This window comes from Chelonoidis abingdonii, chromosome 10 (genome assembly GCF_003597395.2).
Source record: "Chelonoidis abingdonii isolate Lonesome George chromosome 10, CheloAbing_2.0, whole genome shotgun sequence".
Lineage (NCBI taxonomy): Eukaryota > Metazoa > Chordata > Testudines > Testudinidae > Chelonoidis > Chelonoidis abingdonii.
In genome coordinates this window covers 44,432,572-44,455,959 of record NC_133778.1, presented here as the reverse complement: position 1 = coordinate 44,455,959, position 23,388 = coordinate 44,432,572, and the positions used below count along the sequence as shown (strand labels likewise).

Genomic DNA, 23,388 nt, shown 5'->3' with positions numbered 1-23,388 from the left:
CATAGGCCCTGTTCCTGCAATGTACTGCATCTGTGTGGAGTGCTATTGAAGTCAGTGGGTTCTGTGCAGGTGTAAGGGGTCTACCCAAGTGCAGTACACTACAGGATCAAAGCCTTAGTGGTTACACAGCTGACATGCTATACTGATGTCTTGCCCCCCCACCTTCTTTTAAACTGGAGGAATGTGGTTTGTTTTCCTTAATTTTTTGAATAAACCTAAAAACTGCTTGTCCTCATATTTTATGTGAAAACTCTATTCAAAAAGGATTATTTGTTCATATGGCAAAGTCCAGTCCTGTTGATATGCAGAGGGCACATGTCCTCTGAGCAAACTCTGGGTATCCTTGCCTCTCCCACCTCCAACTGTACAACGTGGGAGCAAGGGCAGACAAATTACTACTGGGTTTGGTTTTATGTTTCTTTTTACTTATACAATACATGCCAATAAACAGTCATTCAGGAACAAAAGTGATAGTCCATCTTGTGTATAAAAATCCCCATAAAATTACATTGTAGACCTTGATTGCATGGGATCAGTGATAAAATTTTTCAGTGCTTCATTGCTCTTGTTCCTGTTACAGGTACATGTGACAGCTTTGCAGCTATGAGTGGAATTTTAAAGAGAAAATTTGAAGAAGTTGATGGCTCCTCACCCTGCTCCTCTGTGCGGGAATCTGATGACGACATTTCTAGCAGTGAAAGTGCTGACAGTGGTGATAGCATCAATCCATCCACTTCTAATCATTTTACGCGTAAGTACTAAAGTTGTATATAAGACACATTGTTTCGCTCTACAAGAGAAACCATATTACGTGGTGACAGGTTTCAGTGGTAGCCGTTTTAGTGTGTATCAGCAAAAAAACCAAGGAGTCCTTGTGGCACCTTGGAGACTTAACTAATTTATTTGGGCATAAGCTTTCGTGGGCTAGAACCCACTTCATCAGATGTATGAAGTAGAAGATACAGTAGCAGGTATAAATACATGAAAGGATGTGGGGTGCTTTACCAAGTGTTAAGTCAGTCTAATGAGATAAATCAATTAACAGCAGGATACCAAGGGAGGAGAAATAACTTCTGAAGTGATAAGAGAGCGGCCCATTACAGACAGTTGACAAGAAGGCGTGAGTAAGAGTAGAGAGAAATGAGTATTGGGGAAATGGGCAGTTTATGTGATTAGAATATCTGATAAGAATGGATTTGTTTTTGGCAGTGGGGTGTTGGTTGCATTTAGGGGTATTTTTAAGTACTGAGTTGAATATTTTAAACAGTCTAGGGCCAGGTTCTGCAACTCTCCTTTGCACAAATAGTCCCACTGAAGAAGTCAGTTGCTTAATTTTTAGTTGCTTCATTTAACTGAACTGGAGCTGCGTGCATGAAAGCAGTTGCAACTTTTGATTTATTCAGGTTTTGTATATTATTCCTCTTTAGTTTATACATGAAAAGTGCATGAAATTCTAAATTTACACAGATCCTGTGTTCAGTTCTTCCTCTTGTACAATATAACCCATAACCATTTCAGAATATAGAAATGAAATTACTGTATGATTTAGAGGCGGCATTCCTAGATCTCATCAAATCTTTATGCTCATTCATTAGTGGGAAAAGCTACCTTACAAGTTACTGCGATTTTTTTTTAGTGCAGAGATATTACTTTATCCCACTAAAGGCTATCCATAATTTATCAGTTTGCCTCATATGCAGAAATAAACTACATCGTATATATTGTATCCTAGCTTTTTCAAGAAAACAACTCCATTGTGTGTTGATCATGTAATGTGAAACACCTTTCTATAGAAATTTATCTGTTTTAAGGAAAATATAGGTTATACGTTCATTTTATCACATGGAATAAATTACATATGTAAAATGAAAAAAATCCCAGTCATGTGCATCATGTCCTATCTGTGATTATATATATTGAGTGAAATGGATTACTATGACTTGATTAACTATAATCATTCACCAAACTGGTGAAAAGCATTTTGTGTAGCTAATGTGAAGAAAAATGGGGAGGGGAGGTATGTGTGCATGCGCATGTGCACACTTGCAGACATGCAATTTAAAAACATTTTTAAGAGAGAAAATTTATGTGTGTTTTGACTTTGCAATAGCTATTTCAGCCCTGAATTATAATTCAGATGTTCTGATGCTGTTTTATGATGGCAGTACTCCTGTTGGCAGATTCTCATTCATGCTGGCAGGTGATAAAGATGTGCAAGTGTTTTTGTGCTGAAACTGCCTATTTTCTCCTTTCGTTTTTACTTCTGCTGATGTCCATCACTCATCTCATGTGAACATGTGTTCAGGGTCACATATTTTCACTTCCAGCCACTCTGCTCATTAGAAATATGGACACCTTTGTTATATTTTAGGTTCCTTGGAATGCCAGTGAGCTCTTCCATCAAAAATATACTTCAATTGTCCAGCAGTTCACTGAAAGGAAGTAGTATACCTTATTTTAACAATATATATATATATGTGGTTATGTTTCAATAAAAAAGTGGTTGAGTGGTAGAGTGAACTGTCCTGTGGGTGATTTCAACCTACTAATAAATCTGATTTTCACTAGAGGGGTCAGAACTGGTTAGTAACATTACCTCTTTCCTACCAACTGTCTCACAAAGGGCAGGAAAAATAGTGGGAAAAATGTCTTTATTTATCTTGTTTTCTAATTAATTTAATTTTAGCACAAGGATACTACAGCCTTTTGACCTCTTAAACAGAAGAAGATACATTTGCTTGATCAAAATTAACAATAATAACCAGATACCTTTGTAATTTACTGAGGCATCCTATAACTTCTGTTTCTTACTGTAGTTTTTTAAAAGCTATGACAGTTTCTCTGTTTTACAATAGAAAGTGTTTGTTTGTATAATTCTACAGTTTTGCCCAGCTTTTCTGTAAACTAAACTAAACTGATATAAGACACACACACAGATTTGTGCCTGAATAACGGAAAGTGTGAATCAGAGTAGTGAGCCCCTTAAGGATAGTGGTGCCTAAGGGTCAGTCCACCCCCACTGCGTGGTGTGGCCATTTTAGGTTTTGAAATGTCTGATCTGCAGAGTTGGCAATAGGCGTAAAAAGACTAAAACAATTACTTAGGACCCCAAGCAGCTGCGGGGGGATGGGGAGGGGAGAAGGAGGAGAGAGGGCACTATTAATTGTTAGTATGTGTTATGGAGGGGAGAGGAGGAAAATATTCCTGCTTAAGGCCCCCAGTTACTAGCATTGGCACTGATGACAAACAAGGACCAGGAGATATTGGTGGAAAGGAAGCAGTTCTGGAATAAATGGTGTTTGGGGAAAAAAATCACTGTTTCTTTAAGGACCCCAGACCTAGAGCCTTGCAGAGTGGGTGGGACAAGGCTTTTCTCTCTCGTGACCGACCAGTGGAGATATGCCGTTTCCCTTCCTTAAAGCTCATATGCTGCCTCCTCCCTCATAGCAGGACAAAAAACAGCAAAGGAAGGTTTGTATGCTGAACCCTTGGAGCCCAGGGACTGATTGGGGAAAGGAGCCAACTGAAGGAGAAGCTAGTTAATGCCCTATAGCTGACCTAAACTGCAGCCTAGCTCCAAGGAAGAGAGCTGAAGACTCCTATCTTAAGGAGAGAGACAACTGAAAGTACAGGCCAGCTCCAAGGAAGAGAGATGCAAGAGCATTGTCTTCAGACATTGTTTTTCTGAATTTGGTCAGCAGCAATACAATATTACTGACCATACCAGGGACCAGATTCTTAGCTGGTATAAGTCAGTATAGCTCCACTGAAGTAAAGGGGTGGCTATACCAATTTACCACCCAGACTTGCTTTTTGCCCCTTCTCAGCCAAACAGGATTCAAGCACAGCTTTTTAGACCATTTTAGTTGTGGCAATATTGGTAGTATTTCATTGATATCCATATATTACATTTAGGTATAATGTTGATAAGCTAAAATGCAGTAGTTACTATGACATTATTTCTGAGCAGTCCCTTAGGGGAATATTGAAGTGACATAGTAACTTTTGTTACTGGTAATACCTGATGACTGTGTACCCGTAAGCTGATTTGTGTTACTGCTGCATCTACTTTAGTGTGTATATGATTCATCATAGACTGGGTTTGAAACAATCTATTTACATCAGATAGTCACCAAAATAGAAAATAGCAATTTGGTTCTGAGTGCACCAGTTTATAAAACAGATTTTCACTAGTGTTCCTTATTTCTGAATATATTGCATTGTCAGATTTAGAAATAGAAACTTGAAAGTTTTAACACAAGTGCATAACATTACATCTTGATTGTTTCTGAAATATTGTTCTAAATATTATTCTTTAGCTTCAAGAACAATGTTTTTAAATATAGGCATGGAAAAACTACAGCTTTTAGTATTGTGAGTATCAGAGGATCTCAGAAATATTTGGCCAGAGCCAGAAATCTCTATATATACTGGCAATATGGAAATATGAAAAGTAAGTTGAATGTACATGCTTTAATTTTACTTTTGCAAACAGTGCCCTGAGCTCATATGGTAAGGGTCTAAATTCCAAGAAACATATGTACAGTATCTTCAGACCAGCTTTATACAATATTGTGAATAAGCACTTATTTGAGAAGCTTTATTGCCTTCCAGAAGGAGGTGGCTACTGTACTTTGGTACATAGTCAGAAAGTGGCATATGTTCAATTTCTAGAATTCTGCTGTATGTTTTAGTATATACGTTATATGTATACAGCTGTAGGTACAGTATATTTGAATGGTTTGAGAGGGGAGACAGCATATTTGTTACTAACAGTAATACTGGGGACATTGATCTTCCATGTCAGATGAAATATCAAATGGAAGGATGGCCTTGAGCCTGCTCAGCTGCTTACATCTCACATTCAAAGCCCATTCAGTTCTTCGTTGTTTCTTAGCTTTATCAGTCAAACATAATTTAAATCATAGTGTAATTGATGGGAAAATTACATTTATTTACCTAACAGTAAGTTGCTAAGACTAAGATATTCAGAACTTTAATTTTTTCACCCTTGGTTCTGATTTGGATCAATTTTCACTATATTTAGTCAGTTAAGGTCTAGCAGTTTCAGTGTGCTTCAACATTATTATTGGAAAGTTGAAACTAGCAGAGATCCTTGCTGGCCTTAGATATGTCTTCTATATGTTTCCTATAGAAAATGAGCCTATCTGATGATGTACGGTAGTAAATATAAACTGGTATATGAAGAAAGAACTGATAATATTTTTAGGAAAGAACCAACTTAACTTTTTTTCTAGCGCTTAAAAATAAATATAAGCAAACCTTTTCCTGTCTTGCCATTTAAAAGTGATTTACATTTTAGATAGTTACCCTGTGCTTAAAAACATTTGATTTAATTTAAATATGCCAGTAAAATTTCTATTTTTAGAAAAAGCCAAGATACTCTTTTCCAGAACTTTGTGTTTCAGTGAGAAATTAATTTCTTATATTTTATCACTTCCACAGTTTCTAGGGAGAGTCTTTATGCACTTTGGTTCAAGAAAGAAAATATGTTAATCGGGACAATTGATGAAACAGGTTATGCGCATGTAGAAAAAAATTTCATTTTAGTCAGCTGCTTGTGGCCTTGATATTCCTACTTTGACCTCCCTGCATCACCTTTGGTTGTCTTAATTAGATGGTAAGCTTTCCAGAGCTGGGAACATTTCTCTTTCTGTGCGTTTTTAAAATGTGATGTAAATTTACAATGCCATATAAATTATTTAAATATGAAAACACTATATTATGAGCTTTAGATTATTGTGAAAAAGCAATTTATTTTCATTGTAATGGTTTTACATTTTCCATAGTCATATAGGTATATAGTTAAGTTTTATATAAGAGATTAATTTCAATGTTTACTTTTGCTGCTTAATACAGTGTCATCCTAATGTACATCATATAGCCTCTCTGTCTATTAGGAGATTATGTGGGTGAGGCAATGGGGGGAGTTGACATAGAGCCAGCATAACTAACTAACACCAAGGAGGAGCTGCTGCTGCTTCAGAAAGGGCTTTGAATGGGAGTCTCATCTAGTTATTAACCCTTACAGCAGAGAGACCTTTTCCCCCATGGGAAGCAGTTATAAACCTTAGGCACTTTGAGTGCATTTGGTTGTTGCATTTCAAATAAGTTTCTATGCTTAAGTAGGAGAATAAAATCCAGCACTATATAAACTGGAGTGTTTGGTCTCTCTAACCCAGTCTGACTTATTTTACTTGACTCACCGCTAATATAGATGTTTTACATGTACAGCTGATACATTAAAACCTTCCAATAAAATTAAATGATGGTTAGTTGGTAGCTATATCCAAACATGTATAGTAACAGAGTGAAGGCTCTTTAAAATATACATTAAAAATTTATTTTCCTCATTCTCTTAACCCATTCATCTGCACAAAGAAATAATGGCATATTTCACCAGAGGGTTCTGTGAAACTCATCTGAGCTAGAACGTACACTGGAAATAGCATGGGCACATCATACAGTCAGCCAGTTGCACTGCCTCTATCACACTTGCACACTTCCTCTTCTCTGATCCCATGGAAGCCTTTTCCTTCCTTGCTTTTTAAAAAAATAATTTTCAGTTGCTACTCATTGTTCGTTCATTTCTTGATACCTTACACTGTTTCCTTTTCTCTTCTTCTGCTGGATCGTTGATCATCCTCCTGTGTGCTCTTTATATAGCTCTTTCTCCTCGCCCCCCCGTATGAGAAAGTTTGATTTTAGATACAAATTGTCTTTCAAAGACCAGCAGTTTGGGGATTGTGGAGCACCTTGGTGTTTTACAGTCAGCAGACCCTTCTATATACTATTTCTGTTATGGTAGCACTTAGAAACCCCAAGTGGAGATCTGGACCCCATCTTTGAAACTTGTCTTCTTTTTCTTATTAATCCCATGAGTTCTGAATATTAGAGAAAACCTCATAGACTAATTCTCTTGCTCGTCTGAGATAGAATTGGAGTAGATTAGAAGGAGGTAATTTTTGAATTAATAATGAAACTGCAGCATATTAGCAAGCAGGCAATGTGTATAAACTTGTTTAGGGTAGCTAATGTATCTCAATGGCCCTAACAGTACATATTGGATCACATTCACCACCATATTCCAGCTGCTCTGCTCCACTAGCTATAAACATAGTTTAACTGTCCAGAGCCAGTGATGCAGAGTCAGGGGCGGCTCTAGGCACCAGCACGCCAAACGCGTGCTTGGGGCGGCAAGCCGCGGGAGGTACTCTACTGGTCACCGCGAGGGCGGCAGGCAGGTTGCCTTTGGCGGCATGCCTGCGGAGGGTCCACTGGTCCTGCGGCTTTGACATTTTTGAACAAGGGATTTTAAGTTGTTAGTTCTCCTTTATTGGGGTAGGTAGCAGAGCAGTATCATGAGAGGTGTAGAAAATAAGATAGAAAGAAAATTAGAGATACAAGATGGAAAATAAAAAAACATTTTACTTAATGAATGACTTAGAACTGTGGTTTTCAACCTGTAGTCTGAAGGCAGAGTTGAGACCTTTCAAAATTTTGGCCCAAGCGAGGGAGCATGAGGGCATCATTTGAGCTCCCCGCCTCAGGTGCCAAAATGTTGTGAGCTGGCTCTGTGAATTAGGCCCATCTCTGTTTACAGTTAATATTTCTGCATGAAGGTACCTCTGTTGTTTTTTGTTAATGTGAGGATTTTTCTGTTTCAGTATTTAATATCAGTAGAAAAAGACAGAAACCTAAACAATAAAATATATAGAGAGAGAGGATATGCACTTCCTAATACTGTAGAGATCCAGTGATGCTAAAGTCATCTGAGAAGGGAAATAGTTTAGCTGGTCTCTTTCTTGCACTGGTGTAAATAAGGAGTAATGGATTTAATCTGGATTTATATCCATGTTAATAAGATCAGAACTTGCCCCTTTGGCGTTTGGACTGGTACATTTTCATGTAGCTCAAGGTGCCTGGACATAGTTCTGCTTTGAATAACATATAGAAGAACCAGTTAGTACTCAGATTCCAAGCAACCAACAGCTGCCAACTTCTTTCACCATCCCTAGTCCCAAAAAACTTTAATTTTTCCTGCAGATGATCCCAACGCTTGAATATATAGTGTTGAATATGATAGATGTAGTTGGCTATAGAGTTAAGCACAAAGTTATACTTTGTAGTGATGTACTATGGTTCTTATTCTGCCTTTTAACAAAAATCTGACATACCATAAAAAGATGTTTTCTGATTTTTATATTCACAAGAGCTAAAGATGCTTGTGATATTGGTGTTAGTTGTATAGTATGAGCTGTTGTCTTTTTTCATTTTCTTTTAATTATTAAGATGTGTTTAACTGTGAATAAAACTGCACTTGGCATCACTGGAGGTTTTTAAGCCACTCATTCAGTATGCTTGCCACTAAACAATAACGTCAGGAAATCTTAGTGCCCATGGGTAAAAGCATTTCCTTAACATTAATCTCCTAATACACTATAGTTACAATGCTTAAAGACTGTTGATTTGGGGGATCTGTCTATGTACAACTTACAAATTCTGTTCGATGTTGGGGCCCCTGCATTTCTGTGTCAGACCACAAATTATTTTGAATGTGCAGTATTGCTGACCTCAAAACATCAAAAATCTAAAGCAATAAAAGGTCAGATTGGTCCATGATATACATTTTAGGTCTCTCTTGATTTTTGAACTACACTTGCCCTTCCCCAGTGTGTATGTGACAATTAGTCTTGCCTACTCTCCCAGATTTATTGGGTGAAGTGATTTAGGCCCTTGCTGAAGGAGCTCTCACTCCCACATCTGTCCAGCCCCTGCCCAGCGATTAATTCTGCCCTCTGTTCATTCCTCTCCCCCATCAGTTCAGCCCACTCATCATTTAAGCCACCCAAACCGATCTCTCTTCCTGGACTTCTTCACCCATCTCTCCTAGGCCTGGAGAGAGGGCTGCAGCAAGCCCACCCCCTTTCCAGCCTGGGGGTGCTTTTCGCTCCCTTCTACCCTTTCCCAGGCAAGGTACTACAGGGCAGGGGAGGAGCAGAGGTGCCATCCCTATTCCTGTTGCTCAGAGGGGGGAGGTGGCAGAGCCCCTTGAGCTGATGGACCTATTAGCTCTCTCCTCCCTTATCCCTTCCTACAAGAATGACTTCAGATAACTAGAAGGGGGTGAGGAGGAGAGCTCTGCCAAAGCAGCTCTGATTGGTTATTCAGCCCAAGAGGTGGCCAGGTGGGACAGTTAAAGGGCTCAAATTTGCTAGAGGGCTGGAACTTCTTTTGTCAGCACAAGACTAGTTCCAACCCCAGCCAAAATCATGTTGCTTGTGAAAAAATCATGAGGGTTGGCAACACTGTGGGGGGGGCTGGTTGCTTTTTCTGTTGCGTTTTTACCTCCATGTTGGACTGAAATTCTAAAGAGTGATGACACAGGGAGCATAGCCTACAAGTCTGGTCTTTGAAAGAGACTGTCAAGGTGATCAGACCTGACTCACAGAGAACAATAGGATCTCTGATGGCTGGGGGAAGCTAGTTTGTCCTAACTTTTCTGCAGGAGATTGAAGATTGGCAAATGGAATTTCCACAGCAGCAGGAACCAGATGGTGGTGGGAGTGGGATACATAAACTTGTGAGAGACAAAGAGCAGAGACACTTCATGATTTGGAAGAGAAGGCAAGTGCAGGAGGGGAGATCCTGGACTCCTTTAGAGGATTCTGCCCAGGTGCAAAAAATTCTCCAGAGTGGTGAGGAAACAGGAAAATGTCTAGATCTGTGTATCTTTTGTGCTATCTAAGTAAAAAGTAATTGTGTTTAGGAGCCCTTACAAAGCCAATTTGCTTTTTGCTATCACATGTCCCTGAAGACAGTGTAAATCAGACTGCCTATGTGGCTGGAGTTTTGGGAGAGGGTGTGTATGAGCTACTAGGAATCTGAGGAGTTAGCACTGATCCTAGGGGCTAAGGTTGCTGGATGACGTAGTCCCATTTCTGTGAAAGTATAGCAGACAAAGCACCTGTGCTCAGGAGATGTGCCAAAGAAGTAAAGGGGAAAAACAGTGCTGCAGCCTAATGAGACCCAGAGCACACAGGTCCTGCAGATTGGACCCAGCATAGCAGCCTGGTGTGTGTCCAGCAGAGGGAGTTCCGTTAGGGATGTGTGTGTGACAACCACGTAATCAAAAGTATTTAGTGTATACACTTTACAGACATATACATTTTCTTTTTTCATTTGTGGACCCCTAAAAAATTTCAAATGGAGGTGCGGCCATAGACATAGTCTGGAGACCACAGGTTTTCAGCCACTGTTCTAAGTCATTCATTAAGTAAAATGTTTTCCCACTTTCCATCTTGTATCTCTAATTTTTTTTCTTTCTATCTTATTTTAATCTTTAACCTAGCCTGCTGCTGTTTCATTCCTGTTGGTAGCTATAAACTCTGCATTTGTTTACTTGGTTGGGAGGCAGGCATGCAAGTACTGCTAAGGATGAAAGATAATATCAGTACTACTCCACAGATTCCCTGCCACCAATCCTAGAACAGCCCACGTGACTCCTCCTTTCATTGTGTGAGAGCAGGATTTCTGGGATGCTCCCACCTGATAACTAGTACTGGTTCGAAAACGAAATTTCCATTCTGCAGGAAATTGTGGCATTTCAAAATTTGTTTTCATTTTGAATCTGAATGAAAAATTGAAATTTCAAAATTTACTGTTTTATCTCGTTAAACAGTTTTATCTCTAAGGCAAAGAGTTTTGTTTTAATAATGTTTAAACATGATTTTAGATAAAATACTACATACAATATAATGCATAATGTAATATAATGTAAAAGTTATATGCAGTGGGTCAGTTTAATAAAAGTTAAGATGTTTCATCATTATCAAAATTAAACTAGAAAGCTAAAATGATTTGTTTCAACTTTCTCCAGTCAAAAATTTTGTTAAAATCAACATGTTCCTGCAGTATTTGCTGAAGTCAAAATATTTGCATTTTCTGGGGAGGAGTAGAAACTGTCCCACTGAAAAATTTTTAACCAGCTCTACTAATAATAGAGATCTTCATATTTGCATCCTACCCATCTTTGGCATAGCACTATGAAGTTGTTTCAGAGTTGCAATTAAAAAAATAAAAATAAAATATCCTCTGTAAAATAATATGGGGCCTCTGGGATTGTACTCCGTGGTTATATATGATGCCAATTAAATGTAGCACACCTGAAGGACATTTCTTGTGAAGTATATTTTATTGGACCACACAATAATTGTAACAAAATCGTATTTAGGAGAAGTGAGAATGTTTCATGGCAGTGCTGAGAATCAGAATATTTTGGGTCTGTGTGTGAAATATGAAAGATCTACTTTTGTTAACAAGGCTATTGATATTTTTAATGAAAGTCAATTTTTCTTAGCACTACTTTTTTAAGGAGAGTGAAAAATGTTTTATTTTATTGTCTGTTAATTTCCTCATGTAGAATTGTTCTGTTTTTATTTCTTATCACAAATTTTTTGTGTCATAACAAAAGACTTGTGGTGAGGAGTGGGTGTTGGGGGCTGGGAGCAGAGCCAAGGCAGCAGCTGCAGCCAGAGGCTGGGGCCAGGGCCAGGGCCAGAGAGGAGTAGGGGGCAGAGTGGGGCTGGGTGGCGCTCCCTCCCCATCCCCCCAGAGCGGAGTTGGTGGCAGAGCAGGGCTGGGTGGCGCTCCCTTCCCACCCCCCTGTGTAGGTGGTCTGGGCTCTGCTGGACCCCACTGGATGTTCCTCCACTCCCCACTAGGATAGTGCGCCCTACGGTTTGGGGACCACTACTCTGTTCTTTATGACAGATAGGTTTCTCATATCATACCTGTGCAATTGTTGCATCTAAATTACATGGCTGTAACACATCATCTAGTTTCTTGATTTCCTATAGCCATTTTATAATAAATCAAATAAAATAAGCTCTCATATCTTAAAAAAGTCAAGGAACTAGTTTGTTGCTCTTATTTTGTTCTAATGGCAAACTACAGCCACTTTTGAATGTCAGCTACTGAATATCATTACAGGAATCTCTATCTGTACAACAGAGAACAAATATTTAAAGATAGAATCAAGACCTATGGCACCATTTTTAAATTAGTGCACATTTTCTAGAGCTATATTTGTGTGCAACATGAATTAAGGAAGGAGGGAAAAGGAGAGGAGTGTGAGAGAAGGTGAAAAAAGAGGAGGGGAAATAGGCTTAGCGCTGACTTCACATGTAACAATGAACTGTTCAGTGGGTAGTAGCAGTGGGATGGGTGGAGACAAAGGAGAGGAATGTAAGTTGTAAATTAGTATTATTTATATAGTATCATCCTGTGACAGATTTCCCATTATTATTATGAATTTCTAGGTCCCTGGGTGACAGTAAAATGTTGCTTCATAGTTTTTTCTAAAGCTCAGTTCTCTTTTTCTAGAATACAAAATAGTGGTGCTTGGAATCTTTCCTGACTCCTAAAAAGAGTGACAATAATTCTCGCTATAAAATACTAGAAGTCTTCAACTAGAATCTTACAGACACAGTGGCAGTAGATATATATTACACTGTGTGAGAAATTGGGCCACATTTCCCCTGCCTCATGTCGTGCAATCCTATTGACATCAACAGGATTTTCTGAAGTGTAAGTCAGTGCCAGTGTCATTCAGGTGCTAAATTACACTGAGATGGCTTCTTCTGATCTTCATTTATTTTCCTGGTGAAAGATAAAACATTGTGAAAAGAGTATAGACTAACCTGAGTGTCCTGGCAAACATTACCTCCACTCTTAAAATAGATGACAGTGTCCACAAGTGTATGGTTTTGTAATAGTGCAAGGAAAAACAGAAGCTGTCTGGCTTCTTACTTTGTTTAAACGCTTTGGCTTAACTGGAGTAAGAAATATGTTGTATATTTATTAGCCAAATTCTATTGTCTCATGTAAAATGTTTATTGCAGATCGTTACGGTTATTTTCTAATAATACCCCTCTCACAGGAGACCCAATCCTGCAGGCTTTGCTTGTGTGAGTATCCCATTTAATTTAAAGTTAATGGGACTACTCCAATAAGTAAAGATGTGCTATGTGACCAACAGGTTTTTCGTTAATATTATAACTGACTTCCATTTTAGCTTCATCAATCCTGAAGAGGGAGAAGCGGAAAAGGACAAAGAATGTTCATTTTAACTGTGTTACCGTGTACTACTTCACAAGAAGGCAAGGCTTCACCAGTGTTCCGAGTCAAGGAGGAAGCACATTGGGCATGTCCACTCGTCACAACAGCGTGCGCCAGTACTCCCTTGGAGAATTTGCAGTGGAACAGGAGAGGCTCCATCGAGAGATGTTAAGAGACCATCTAAGGGAGGAGAAACTTAACTCTTTAAAACTGAAGGTAAGACTGGCAAGGAAACCTTGCTTGCTCCCATCTCCCATATTTTAAATGGATACTATCAAGTGACCCTAGGCCAGACATTTAACCTGATCACTTTATCTGACTTCATCAAATTTAAATTCAATAGAAAATGTTCCTCTGATTTTTAAAAAATTCCAATTAAAACAGATTTTTGTTTGGATTAGATACATTCTTCTTCAAGTGCTTGCTCATATCGATTCCAATTAGGTGTGCGCGCGCGCTGCATGCACATTCGTTGGAAGATATTTACCCTAGCAACGCTCGGTGGGGTTGGCTGATTCGCCCCCTAGAGTGGCGCCGTTAAGGCACCGGATATATACCCCTGTCAACTCAACAGCCCCTCAGTTCCCTCTTACCGCCCGTGACGGTCGTTGGAACTGTGGAACACGGCTTTGCTGATCTCCACTTCCCTAGTTTACTCGTTGTTCTTTACTGTTAATTGTGTTTATAGTTTTGAGTTTTTACAGTTGTAGTTAGTGTTAGTTGTTGTGTATATATATAGTTAGTGTATATAGTTGGAGGGGGGATCGGAGATTAGCCCCTTTCCTCCACCCCGGTGCCAGGCTCATGCCCAGGTCACCAGGATTCAAACCATGCTCGGCGTGCGAGAAGCCGATGCCAATAGGGGATCCCCACAATTCCTGCCTCAAGTGCCTAGGGGAATCCCACCTTCCTGAAAAGTGCCATATCTGTAAGTCATTTAAACCGAGGACGAATTAAGAGTGAGACTTTCGACTGAAAAAGCTCCTCCATGGAGGCGGCACTTAGCCCCGCAGTGTCGGTACCGAGCACTCAACAGCCTGCATCAGTGAGGAGTGCTCCTTCAGCTCCGGTACCGCGAAGGGGCCATGGCACCGACCCTCACCGGCACCGTCTGTTCAGCACCGTCCCCTGTCCCCGCGGCCCAGGAAGCAACACAGCGCTCCAGCAGCTTCGGCACCACCCGCACCACAGAAGGAGCGCCATCAACGACGGCTCACCCAGCACCGTCATCTGCCGCGGCACCGCCGAGTGCGGTACCGTTGATTCCAGTCCTGCAAGGGCCATTGAGTTTGGTGCCCGAAAGCTCCCTGGCTCACACCATGGTCGAGCTCGCTCTTCCATCCATGCCGGAGACCTTCGCCACGGCATGGGAATTGATTCCGATGACGGAGACTGCGGTGCCTCAACCCCCAGCACCGCCAGTGCGGGTCATCCAATCTATTGGCAAGCCTGCCTTGCTGAGGTCGCCCTCCATTGGAGCCGCCGAGAGGCATCGTTCAAGATCTTGGTCCCGCTGCCGATCTCGGTCCCGCTGCCGATCCCAGTCCCGATTCCGCTTGCAGTCCCGGTACCGCTTTCCATTGCAGTACTGGTTGCACTTGCAGCACTGCTCGGCTTCCCGTTTGCCTGCCAGATACTTACAGTACCGATCCGACTCCCGGCACCATTCACGGTACCGCACATCTCGCAGCCGTTCCAGGCGAAGGGACTTGAGATCCCAGTCGACCTCCTGGCCCCTCTACGGTCGCAGGTCCCGATCTCGCTCACAGTACCATTATAACTCCTGGTACCACTCTCTGGAACCACCCTGGGAAAGAACAACCAGAACCGGGGCTCCCTCTCCGGGTCTGTGAGCACCGCCATGGCCGTCGAGACACACATCGGTATTATCACAGGCTAGTAGCGCTTCCTATCTGCAGGAGCGTGACTCGGATGTCCCCAGCCAGATATTTCCCGAGAGCCAGAGCCACGAGCAAGGACCCCATCACTGGTCCTTCTGGACATCGTGGGCATACCACCAAGCTCAAGGTGCTCCTTCAGTGGTTCCACGATCGGCCCCGTCAGAACACCAGGTGCCAGAGGTGACAGTAAGCCGCCCCCTCACCCCATGGGCATGGATGAGGCTCCGATATCACCTTCAGATACCGAGGTCTCACCTGACGCAAATGACGCTCCTCAAGAACAGGAGTCCCCGCAGGACCCTCTGGTTCCTGGTCTCTCCTTTTTCTCCTCGCCAGATGAGGCGGTGGCGGGAACATCCTCCTCAGGCCCTCTGCCAATTGATCTTAGGACCCATCAAGACCTCTTAAAACGAGTGGCTCAAAATATCTACTTACTGGTGGAAGAGGTCCCTGAAATAGAGGACCCTGTAGTGGACATCCTTTTGGCTGACGCACCTACTAGAGTGGCTCTCCCATTTATCCGCATCGTACAGGCAAATGTAGACACCATTTGGCAATCCCCAGCCTCGATTCCCCCCACAGCCAGGGGAGTAGAGAGAAAACACATGGTCCCCTCAAAGAGGTATGAATATCTCTACACTCACCTACCTCCTTGCTCTCTAGTAGTGCAATCAGTGAAGGAAAGGGAGCATCATGGCCAGTAAGCCCCTGCTCCTAAGTCGAAGGAGGCTAGGCGCATGGACCTCCTAGGCCGCAAAATATACTTGGCCAGGGGCCTTCAACTTACGGTGGCAAACCAACAAGCTCTCCTAAGCCGGTACAACTTTAACACGTGGACGTCCTTGAGAAAGTTTATGGAGCTTCTTCCCCAGGAATCCTGTCAGGAATTTACGGCCTTACTTGAGGAGGGTAAAAAGGTGGCAAGAATCTCCCTCCAAGCCTCTCTGGATGCAGCGGACTCGGCAGCCAGAATTCGCATCAGAAGTGACGATGAGGCATATCTCCTGGCTCCAGGTCTCAGGCGTTCCTCCTGAATTACAACAAACTATTTAGGACTTGCCCTTTGAAGGCCAGGGCCTTTTCTCAGACAAGACTGACCTCAGATTGCAAAGTCTGAAGGACAGTTGCGTCATAATGCACTCGCTGGGAATGCATACGCCAGTGACCCAACGCAGGACCTTCTGGCCCTAACCACACCGCCCTTGCGCCCCGCCTAGGCCACGTCAGGACTTTAGCAGAAGGCGTGGTAGAGGGAATCGTCGGAGGCAGTCCTGGTCCCCAGGGGGATCAAAATCAGGCCCCCGCTAAATCACAAGCGGGGCCCAAGCAGAACTTTTGATGGGACGCCCGAGGACGGCCCACCAGTTACTTTCTCGGATCCTTTTCCTCCATTTGTCAACCACCTCTCCCATTTCCTCCCTGCCTAGTCCCAGCTAACTTCCGATCGCTGTGTCCTGCACACAGTGGAATTGGGATACCACTTCCAGTTTGTTTCAACCCCACCTTCCCACTCTCCCTCCCCGTCCCTCTTCAGGGACCTCTCTTACGAGCAATTCCTCTTACAAGAGGTCCAGTCGCTCCTAGACCTGGGAGCCATAGAGGAGGTGCCAAAAGACATGAGGGGCAAGGGGTTTTATTCCCGCTACTTCCTAATCCCCAAGGCAAAGGGAGGTCTGCGACCAATCCTAGACCTGCGAGAACTCAACAAATTCATGATAAAGTTGAAGTTCCGCATGGTAACCCTGGAAACCATTATCCCATCCCTGGATCCGGGAGACTGATATGCCGCGCATATTTCCACGTTGCAGTTTACCCACCACACAGACGGTACCTCCGTTTTGTGGTAAACCATCAACACTTTCAGTTCACCGTACTTACGTTCGGCCTTTCTACAACCCCGCGAGTGTTCATGAAATGCATAGCCGTAGTCGCCGCCTCCCTCCGACGTCGTCGGGTTCACGTCTACCCGTATCTCGACGATTGGCTCTTCAAGGGGCCTCCCAGTTACAAGTTCACGTCACCTGTGCATCATCCAAGACCTCTTCAGGAGCCTAGGCCTGCTGATCAACACAGGGAAGTCTACTCTGACACCCTCGCAGAGAATAGACTTCATCGGAGCGGTTCTGGACTCCAATATGGCCAGAGCCTGCCTCCCGCAGTCGCATTTTCAAACAATGGCTACAATTATTCAAGGACTTCAAACCTTCCCGACAATGTCGGTGCGCAACTGCCTCAGTCTGGTAGGTCACATGGCCTCCTGCACCTTCGTGACCAAACACACCAGGCTATGTCTCCGTCCCTTTCAAATCTGGCTTGCTTCAGTATACTGACCACGCAGGGACAGCCTGGACTCGGTGCTAACTATTCCCCAGAAGGTTCTGGGCTCCCTAACCTGGTGGCTAAACCCCACTGTAGTCTGTGCAGGGATGCCATTCCACCCACCGCAACCCTCGATAGCCCTAACCATTGTGGAAGAAGGGAAAGAATTGACAAGGATTTGTAGGGGATCTTAATGCATCTCAGTTTGTTAGCAAGAGTTAGGCCAGCTGTAACCCTAATAACGTGAGCATGTAGAAGCGAGGATAGTGTGAGGGAGGTAAGAAAGAACTGTGTGAGAAGTTATCACGACCTTGCCTTGATAATCAGATGTGTAGACTGGTGCCCAGAAGCTGAGAAGAATAAGATAGCAGGATGTCCTATGCATAAACAAAATGCATCTGTTGCTCATCATTGTCTGTAATATTGCTTGCTATTGTCTGTAACAAAGGTATAAATGCTTGCTGTAATTGTTTACCTGTTGAGAGACCTGTCCGGGACTGGGGCAACCCAGTATCCTAGGGCACTCCCTCCCTCTATTGCAATTGCTGGAGAAATAATAAAAGTATTTGATTTTGCTGCACCCAAACAAAAAGCGAGAACTGAGTTTTTCTCCGACACCACGGACTCGTCATCTCTGGGTTGCGGTGCTCACCTTGCGGGCCTCCGCACTCAAGGTCTCTGGTCAACTCAAGAGCTAGCCTTACACATCAACGTGCGGGAGCTGAGGGTGGTGCGTCTAGCATGCCAGGTGTTTCGAGAGCATCTCCAAGGCCGTTGTGTATCAGTGTTCACAGACAACACAACGGCTATGTTTTACATAAACAAGCAGGGCGGAGCACGCTCCTCCCTCCTTTGTCAAGAAGCCTTTCACCTCTGGGACTTTTGCATAGCCCACTCGATCAATTTGGTAGCATCCTTTCTCCCAGGAGTCCAGAACACTCTGGCGGATCTCCTCAGCAGATCCTTCCTGTCTCACAAGTGGTCGATTCGTCCGAATGTCATCCATTCTGTTTTCTGGAAGTGGGGGTTTCCCCGCATAGACCTCTTTGCCTCCCGAGAGAACAGGAAATGCCAGGTGTTCTGCTCCTTCCAGGGATGCTCCCCGGGCTCCCTATCAGACACTTTCCTCATCCCGTGAAAGAAGCACCTACTTTATGCCTTTCCACTGTTCCCGCTGGTCCACAGAGTCCTACTCAAGCTTCGCAGGGACAGTGCCCACCTGATCCTGATTGTTCCAGCGTGGCTAAGGCAGCACTGGTACACCATGTTGTTCGACCTCTCAGTGGCAGATCCGATCCCCCTGACGCTCTGGCCGGATCTCATAACACAGGACTTCGGCAGACTTCACCATCCGGACTTGCAGTCTCTTCACTTCACAGCATACTTGCTGCGTGGCTGAGCCAGTCTGAGTTGCGTTGCTCTGCCTCGGTCCAACAGGTGCTCTTGGGCAGTAGGAAGACTTCCACTAGGATGACATATCTGGCCAAGTGGAAGTGTTTTTCCTGCTGGTGCACTCAAAGTAACTCAGTCCCCACACAGGTGTCAGTTCCTACTGTCCTGGACTACCTTTGGTCTCTGAAAGAACAAGGCCTAGTGGTCTCTTCCGTAAAGGTGCATCTGGCAGCCATCTCTGCCTTCCACCCAGGGGAAAATGGCCAATCAGTCTTCTCTCACCCCATAGTTTCAAGGTTCCTCAAAGAATTGGAACATTTGTACCCACAACTTAGACGCCCGACCCCTACCTGGGACCTCAACCTGGTGCTAGCCAAGCTTATGGGTGCTCCTTTCGAACCACTAGCCACCTGCTCACTGCTGTACCTTTCTTGGAAGACAGACTTCCTCATCGCTATTACTTCGGCAAGACGAGTATCTGAGCTTCGGGCCCTGACAGCGGACCCCCGTATACGGTGTTCCATAAGGACAAGGTACAGCTGTGACCACACCCCTCCTTCCTCCCTAAGGTGGTGTCCGCCTTTCATGTCAATCAAGACATCTTCCTTCCAGTCTTTTTCCCAAAGCCGCACCCATTGCATCGGGAACAACAGCTGCACACCGTAGACGTTCACAGGGCTCTCGCGTTTTATATTGAGAGAACAAAACCCTTCCGAAAGTCACCGCAGCTCTTTGTAGCTGTGGCAGACTGGATGAAAGGCAACGAATTTCATCTTGGGTAACGTCCTGCATCCGTACATGCTATGATTTGGCTCACGTTCCAGCTAGCCACCTCACCGCCCATTCTACTCGAGTTCAAACTTCATCTGCCGCCTACCTGGCCCATGTTCCCATACAGGAAATATGTTGGGCAGCTACCTGATCGTCGATTCATGCCTTTGCCTCACATTACGCTTTGGTTCAACAGTCCAGAGATGATGCAGCATTTGGCTCAGCAGTTTTGCATTCTGCAAAATCTCACGCCAACCCCACCGCCTAGGTAACACTTCGGAATCACCTAATTGGAATCGATATGAGCAACTCACCTTGTAACTGTTGTTCTTCGAGATGTGTTGCTCATATCCATTCCAAACCCGCCCTCCTTCCCCTCTGTCGGAGTAGCCAGCAAGAAGAAACTGAGGGGCCGTTGGGTTGGCAGGAGTATATATCCAGTGCCATAACGACGCCACTCCAGGGGGCGACCCAGCCGACCCGCCAAGTGTTGCTAGGGTAAAAATCTTCCGACGAATGTGCACGTGGCACGCGCACACCTAATTGGAATGGATATGAGCAACACATCTCGAAGGACAACAGTTACAAAGGTGAGTAACCGTCTTTTAATCTACAGGCAATGCAATCAAAAAATGGCAGCGTGGTGTTAGTGATGAGATATGGAAAGTGAAACTGACTGGTTTCTTTTCTTGACCAACTTGAACTAAATGCAAAAAGCAAACATTAATGTTGAAAAGCGCATTCCATTTTTGAAAAAATCAGTTTCATCTTCCACCATATTATAAGCAGCATAGGTATGGATGCTTATTTTAAAAAATATATATTTTTAATCAGAAAGTATGCCATTAAAGAAGAAAAACTTGCAAAATTTCAGCTCTTTGTTTGACATAACTGCTTGATGCAGCTGCTTAGCCCTACTGATCCAGTCTACAAATTGGAAATATGGTCCTGCGTTGGCTTTTGAAATACAGCACAGTAGATGTTCAACATGTGTGTGCTTTTTACATTCAATGGATCATTCAAAAATTATGTTTAGAAACACTAGTCCTATTCACGAATCTTATTAAAATTAGTAGCAAAACTCCCATTGAGTTAAACTGGAAGAAGATCAGGCAAACTAAGAATATGTATTAATTGTTTCTGTTGTTCATTTTATTTTGGCATGGTTGCAAATTAATCAATGTAATTAGCTTTGAATGATTTTTAGAATTGTAGCCTAACTGCACTCCTTTTCCCACTATAAAATTATGCTGAGATTACATCTCTCTGTTTCAGATACCACTAGCAGGCAGATTCCCAAAACAAACTGGCATTATTCTGAGTTTAGAACATTACTCATATTGCCTCTTGGGCATTTTTTCACAGGTTTCTGCCTGACCTCCTTATGAAGTCCGTGTGGCTCTTACTACACAGATACTGTTGTAATTACTCTGCTGTTTACTAAAGTTTCTAGTTTGAACAGTGAACAGGTTTTTTTAATAACTTCTAACCCTCAACTTTCATGGTGCTTAGGTGAATGAAAGACAGACATTGGAATGGATTTTAGGCGGCAAGCCACAACTTTATTGACATTGGTTGGGGCTGTATATTCCCTCCCATCTGATACAGCAGGCATTTACCTGAATCTGGTGTGAGATTATGGGGCTCCCACCAGATAACCAATAATTTGGTATAGACCTGTCCCTGAGGATTCAGCTCACTTCTGAGTCCTCTAACCTTCCCACTGCCCAGAGAATAAAGGTTACCAACATGGGCTTTGGGCTTCCCCGTCTCCTTACAGGCACAAGATTCACCAATGAAAATCCCAGATCTCATTTACCTTTAGCGCTCTCATCCCTTTCTCTCCCTCCTGGGAGTGGCAGATACTCTTTTTGGGTCCACTGAGCAACATGCCTCCAACCTGATGAAGCAGGAGGGGAGGCACAGTTTTTGGGGGGCACAGATTCTGTGACCAACCAAATCCTCTCCTGCTGAGACTAAGCGTGGAGCTGGGGAGGGTTGTTTAAAGTAGACAGTGACCTGTAGTCAGGATTTTAAATTCTTGTAAATTCTCTTTTCAGATATTGGTGTAGCAATAAAAGTTTGATTTCCATTCTATGCACCCCCTCTTCCCAGTCTCTAAATACTGGATTAATTCCTGTAGCGAAATGGAAGGGCCTCACCTACAGATGGAAGTTTCTTCCCTCACTATTTCTTAGCAGCTGGTGGTGACTGTGGGGAATCTGTTTTGGGGTTGTAGGTTTACTTTGTATTGCCATCCGCACGCATTCAAAACTCATGAGTCAAGCCCCCAAAATCTTGAGACTGATTTAAAAATCATGAGATGTTTTTTAAAACTAGTTCTTTTTATTTGCCTTTTGATTGTTGAGCCTTTGGCATATGTTTGGGTTTATTTTCAAGCTTTTCTCTGCAACTATGAGAATTAGAAAGGTGAGATTCTTTCATAATCAGTTTAATTCAGGACCATGGCTTTAAGAAAATAACAAATGTTGTGCAATTCACAACAAAACCACAAGAGCTGGTAACACTTTCTATCAGAATATGTATTCCAGATACTAGTCCTGATTCTCTTCTCATTTAAACCAGTATAGATCACTGAAGTCAATGGAGTTGCTGGTGTTAAACTGTTATCAATGAAAGGAGATTTGAGCTTAGTATGGGCTGGTCTACACTACGGGGTAAAATCGATTTTAGATACGCAATTTCAGCTACGTGAATAATGTAGCTGAAGTTGAATATCTAAAATCGATTTACTCACCCGTTCTCACCGCGCGGGATTGATGTCCGCGGCTCGCCATGTCGATTCCGGAACTCCGTTGGGGTTGGTGGAGTTCCGGAATCGATATAAGCGCACTCAGGGATCAATATATCCCATCTAGATTAGACGCGATATATCGATCCCCGAGCAATCGATTTTAACGCGCCGATACGGAGCGTAGTCTAAACGTGGCCTATGTTGAGCTCATAATGAGCTAATGAGCACCATGTTGAACACTTTACTCCAATATTACTCATTCATGCCAGCTTCCTTTTTTCAAAAAGTGGTTGTGAGGAGGAAGAGGGGGAGATAATGTTATCATTGAGTCCCATTCAGTCACAGTCAGTGTTGGAAGTTTGAGGGAACACTTATTATCTAGCCTTTTAGGCAGTCATTCTGAAGCATCAAAGATGTTTTGTTTACTTATGACAGTTGGGTCTTGTTGATTTCTGTTTAGGAGATGGAAGAGCTGTTTTGCCATTTGACCTGTGTCTCAATGAACACAAAGAAGAAAGATGTTACAGTTCTTAGATGATATCAGTGATTATGATCTTGATTTGAAGCGTTCTGCCCAGGATTTACATGTAAATTGCTATACAACTGCACAGAAAGCCATTTCATAAAATGAAGTAGGGAAAGTTTTTGTTTGAAAGGCTTTTTTTTTTTAAATTTACTGTAAAAGCTGTATGTTAAAAAAGAAAGAAATTAATAGGTTTTATTTCAGTTCTCCTGGTTGTTAATTTCTACATTGCATCAAATATGTGGACTCCTAGGTAGCAAACATGACATATTGTGGGCCTCATTCAGAGATGAAAATGTCTGATAAAAGGAGTGAGTATCTATGTTAGGTACTTTGTTTTTTTGTTGTTGTTTTTGTTTTACATACTGGGAATAGTAGTTTCTTATTTAGCTCCGCATATTATTAAAATCAAAGAATTATTTTTAAAAAGACAAAGATTGTTTTTACCATTTAAGCACAGGACAGATTTGGCACGCCAGCATTGTTCACAGATCAGCAGTGGTTTGTGAAAATTCTAATTGCTGAGTTGGAGCGTAAAAATCATCCTGCCTACAAGAAAGAGACATGGGAGGATTTACTTTAACAAA

General features: G+C 42.8%; 1 protein-coding gene across 2 annotated transcripts in view; it reads left to right on the top strand.

Annotated features, from left to right (window-relative positions):
- CSRNP3 (cysteine and serine rich nuclear protein 3) overlaps nucleotides 1-23,388 on the top strand; it is a 62,716-nt gene that overhangs the window by 26,316 nt on the left and 13,012 nt on the right. For both annotated transcript variants that reach the window (XM_032770960.2, XM_032770961.2), the window contains exons 2-3: nucleotides 581-751; nucleotides 13,097-13,356. In XM_032770960.2, the coding sequence (XP_032626851.1) occupies nucleotides 604-751; nucleotides 13,097-13,356 (408 nt within the window). In that variant the 5' untranslated portion in view covers nucleotides 581-603. The remainder of the gene's footprint in view (nucleotides 1-580; nucleotides 752-13,096; nucleotides 13,357-23,388) is intronic.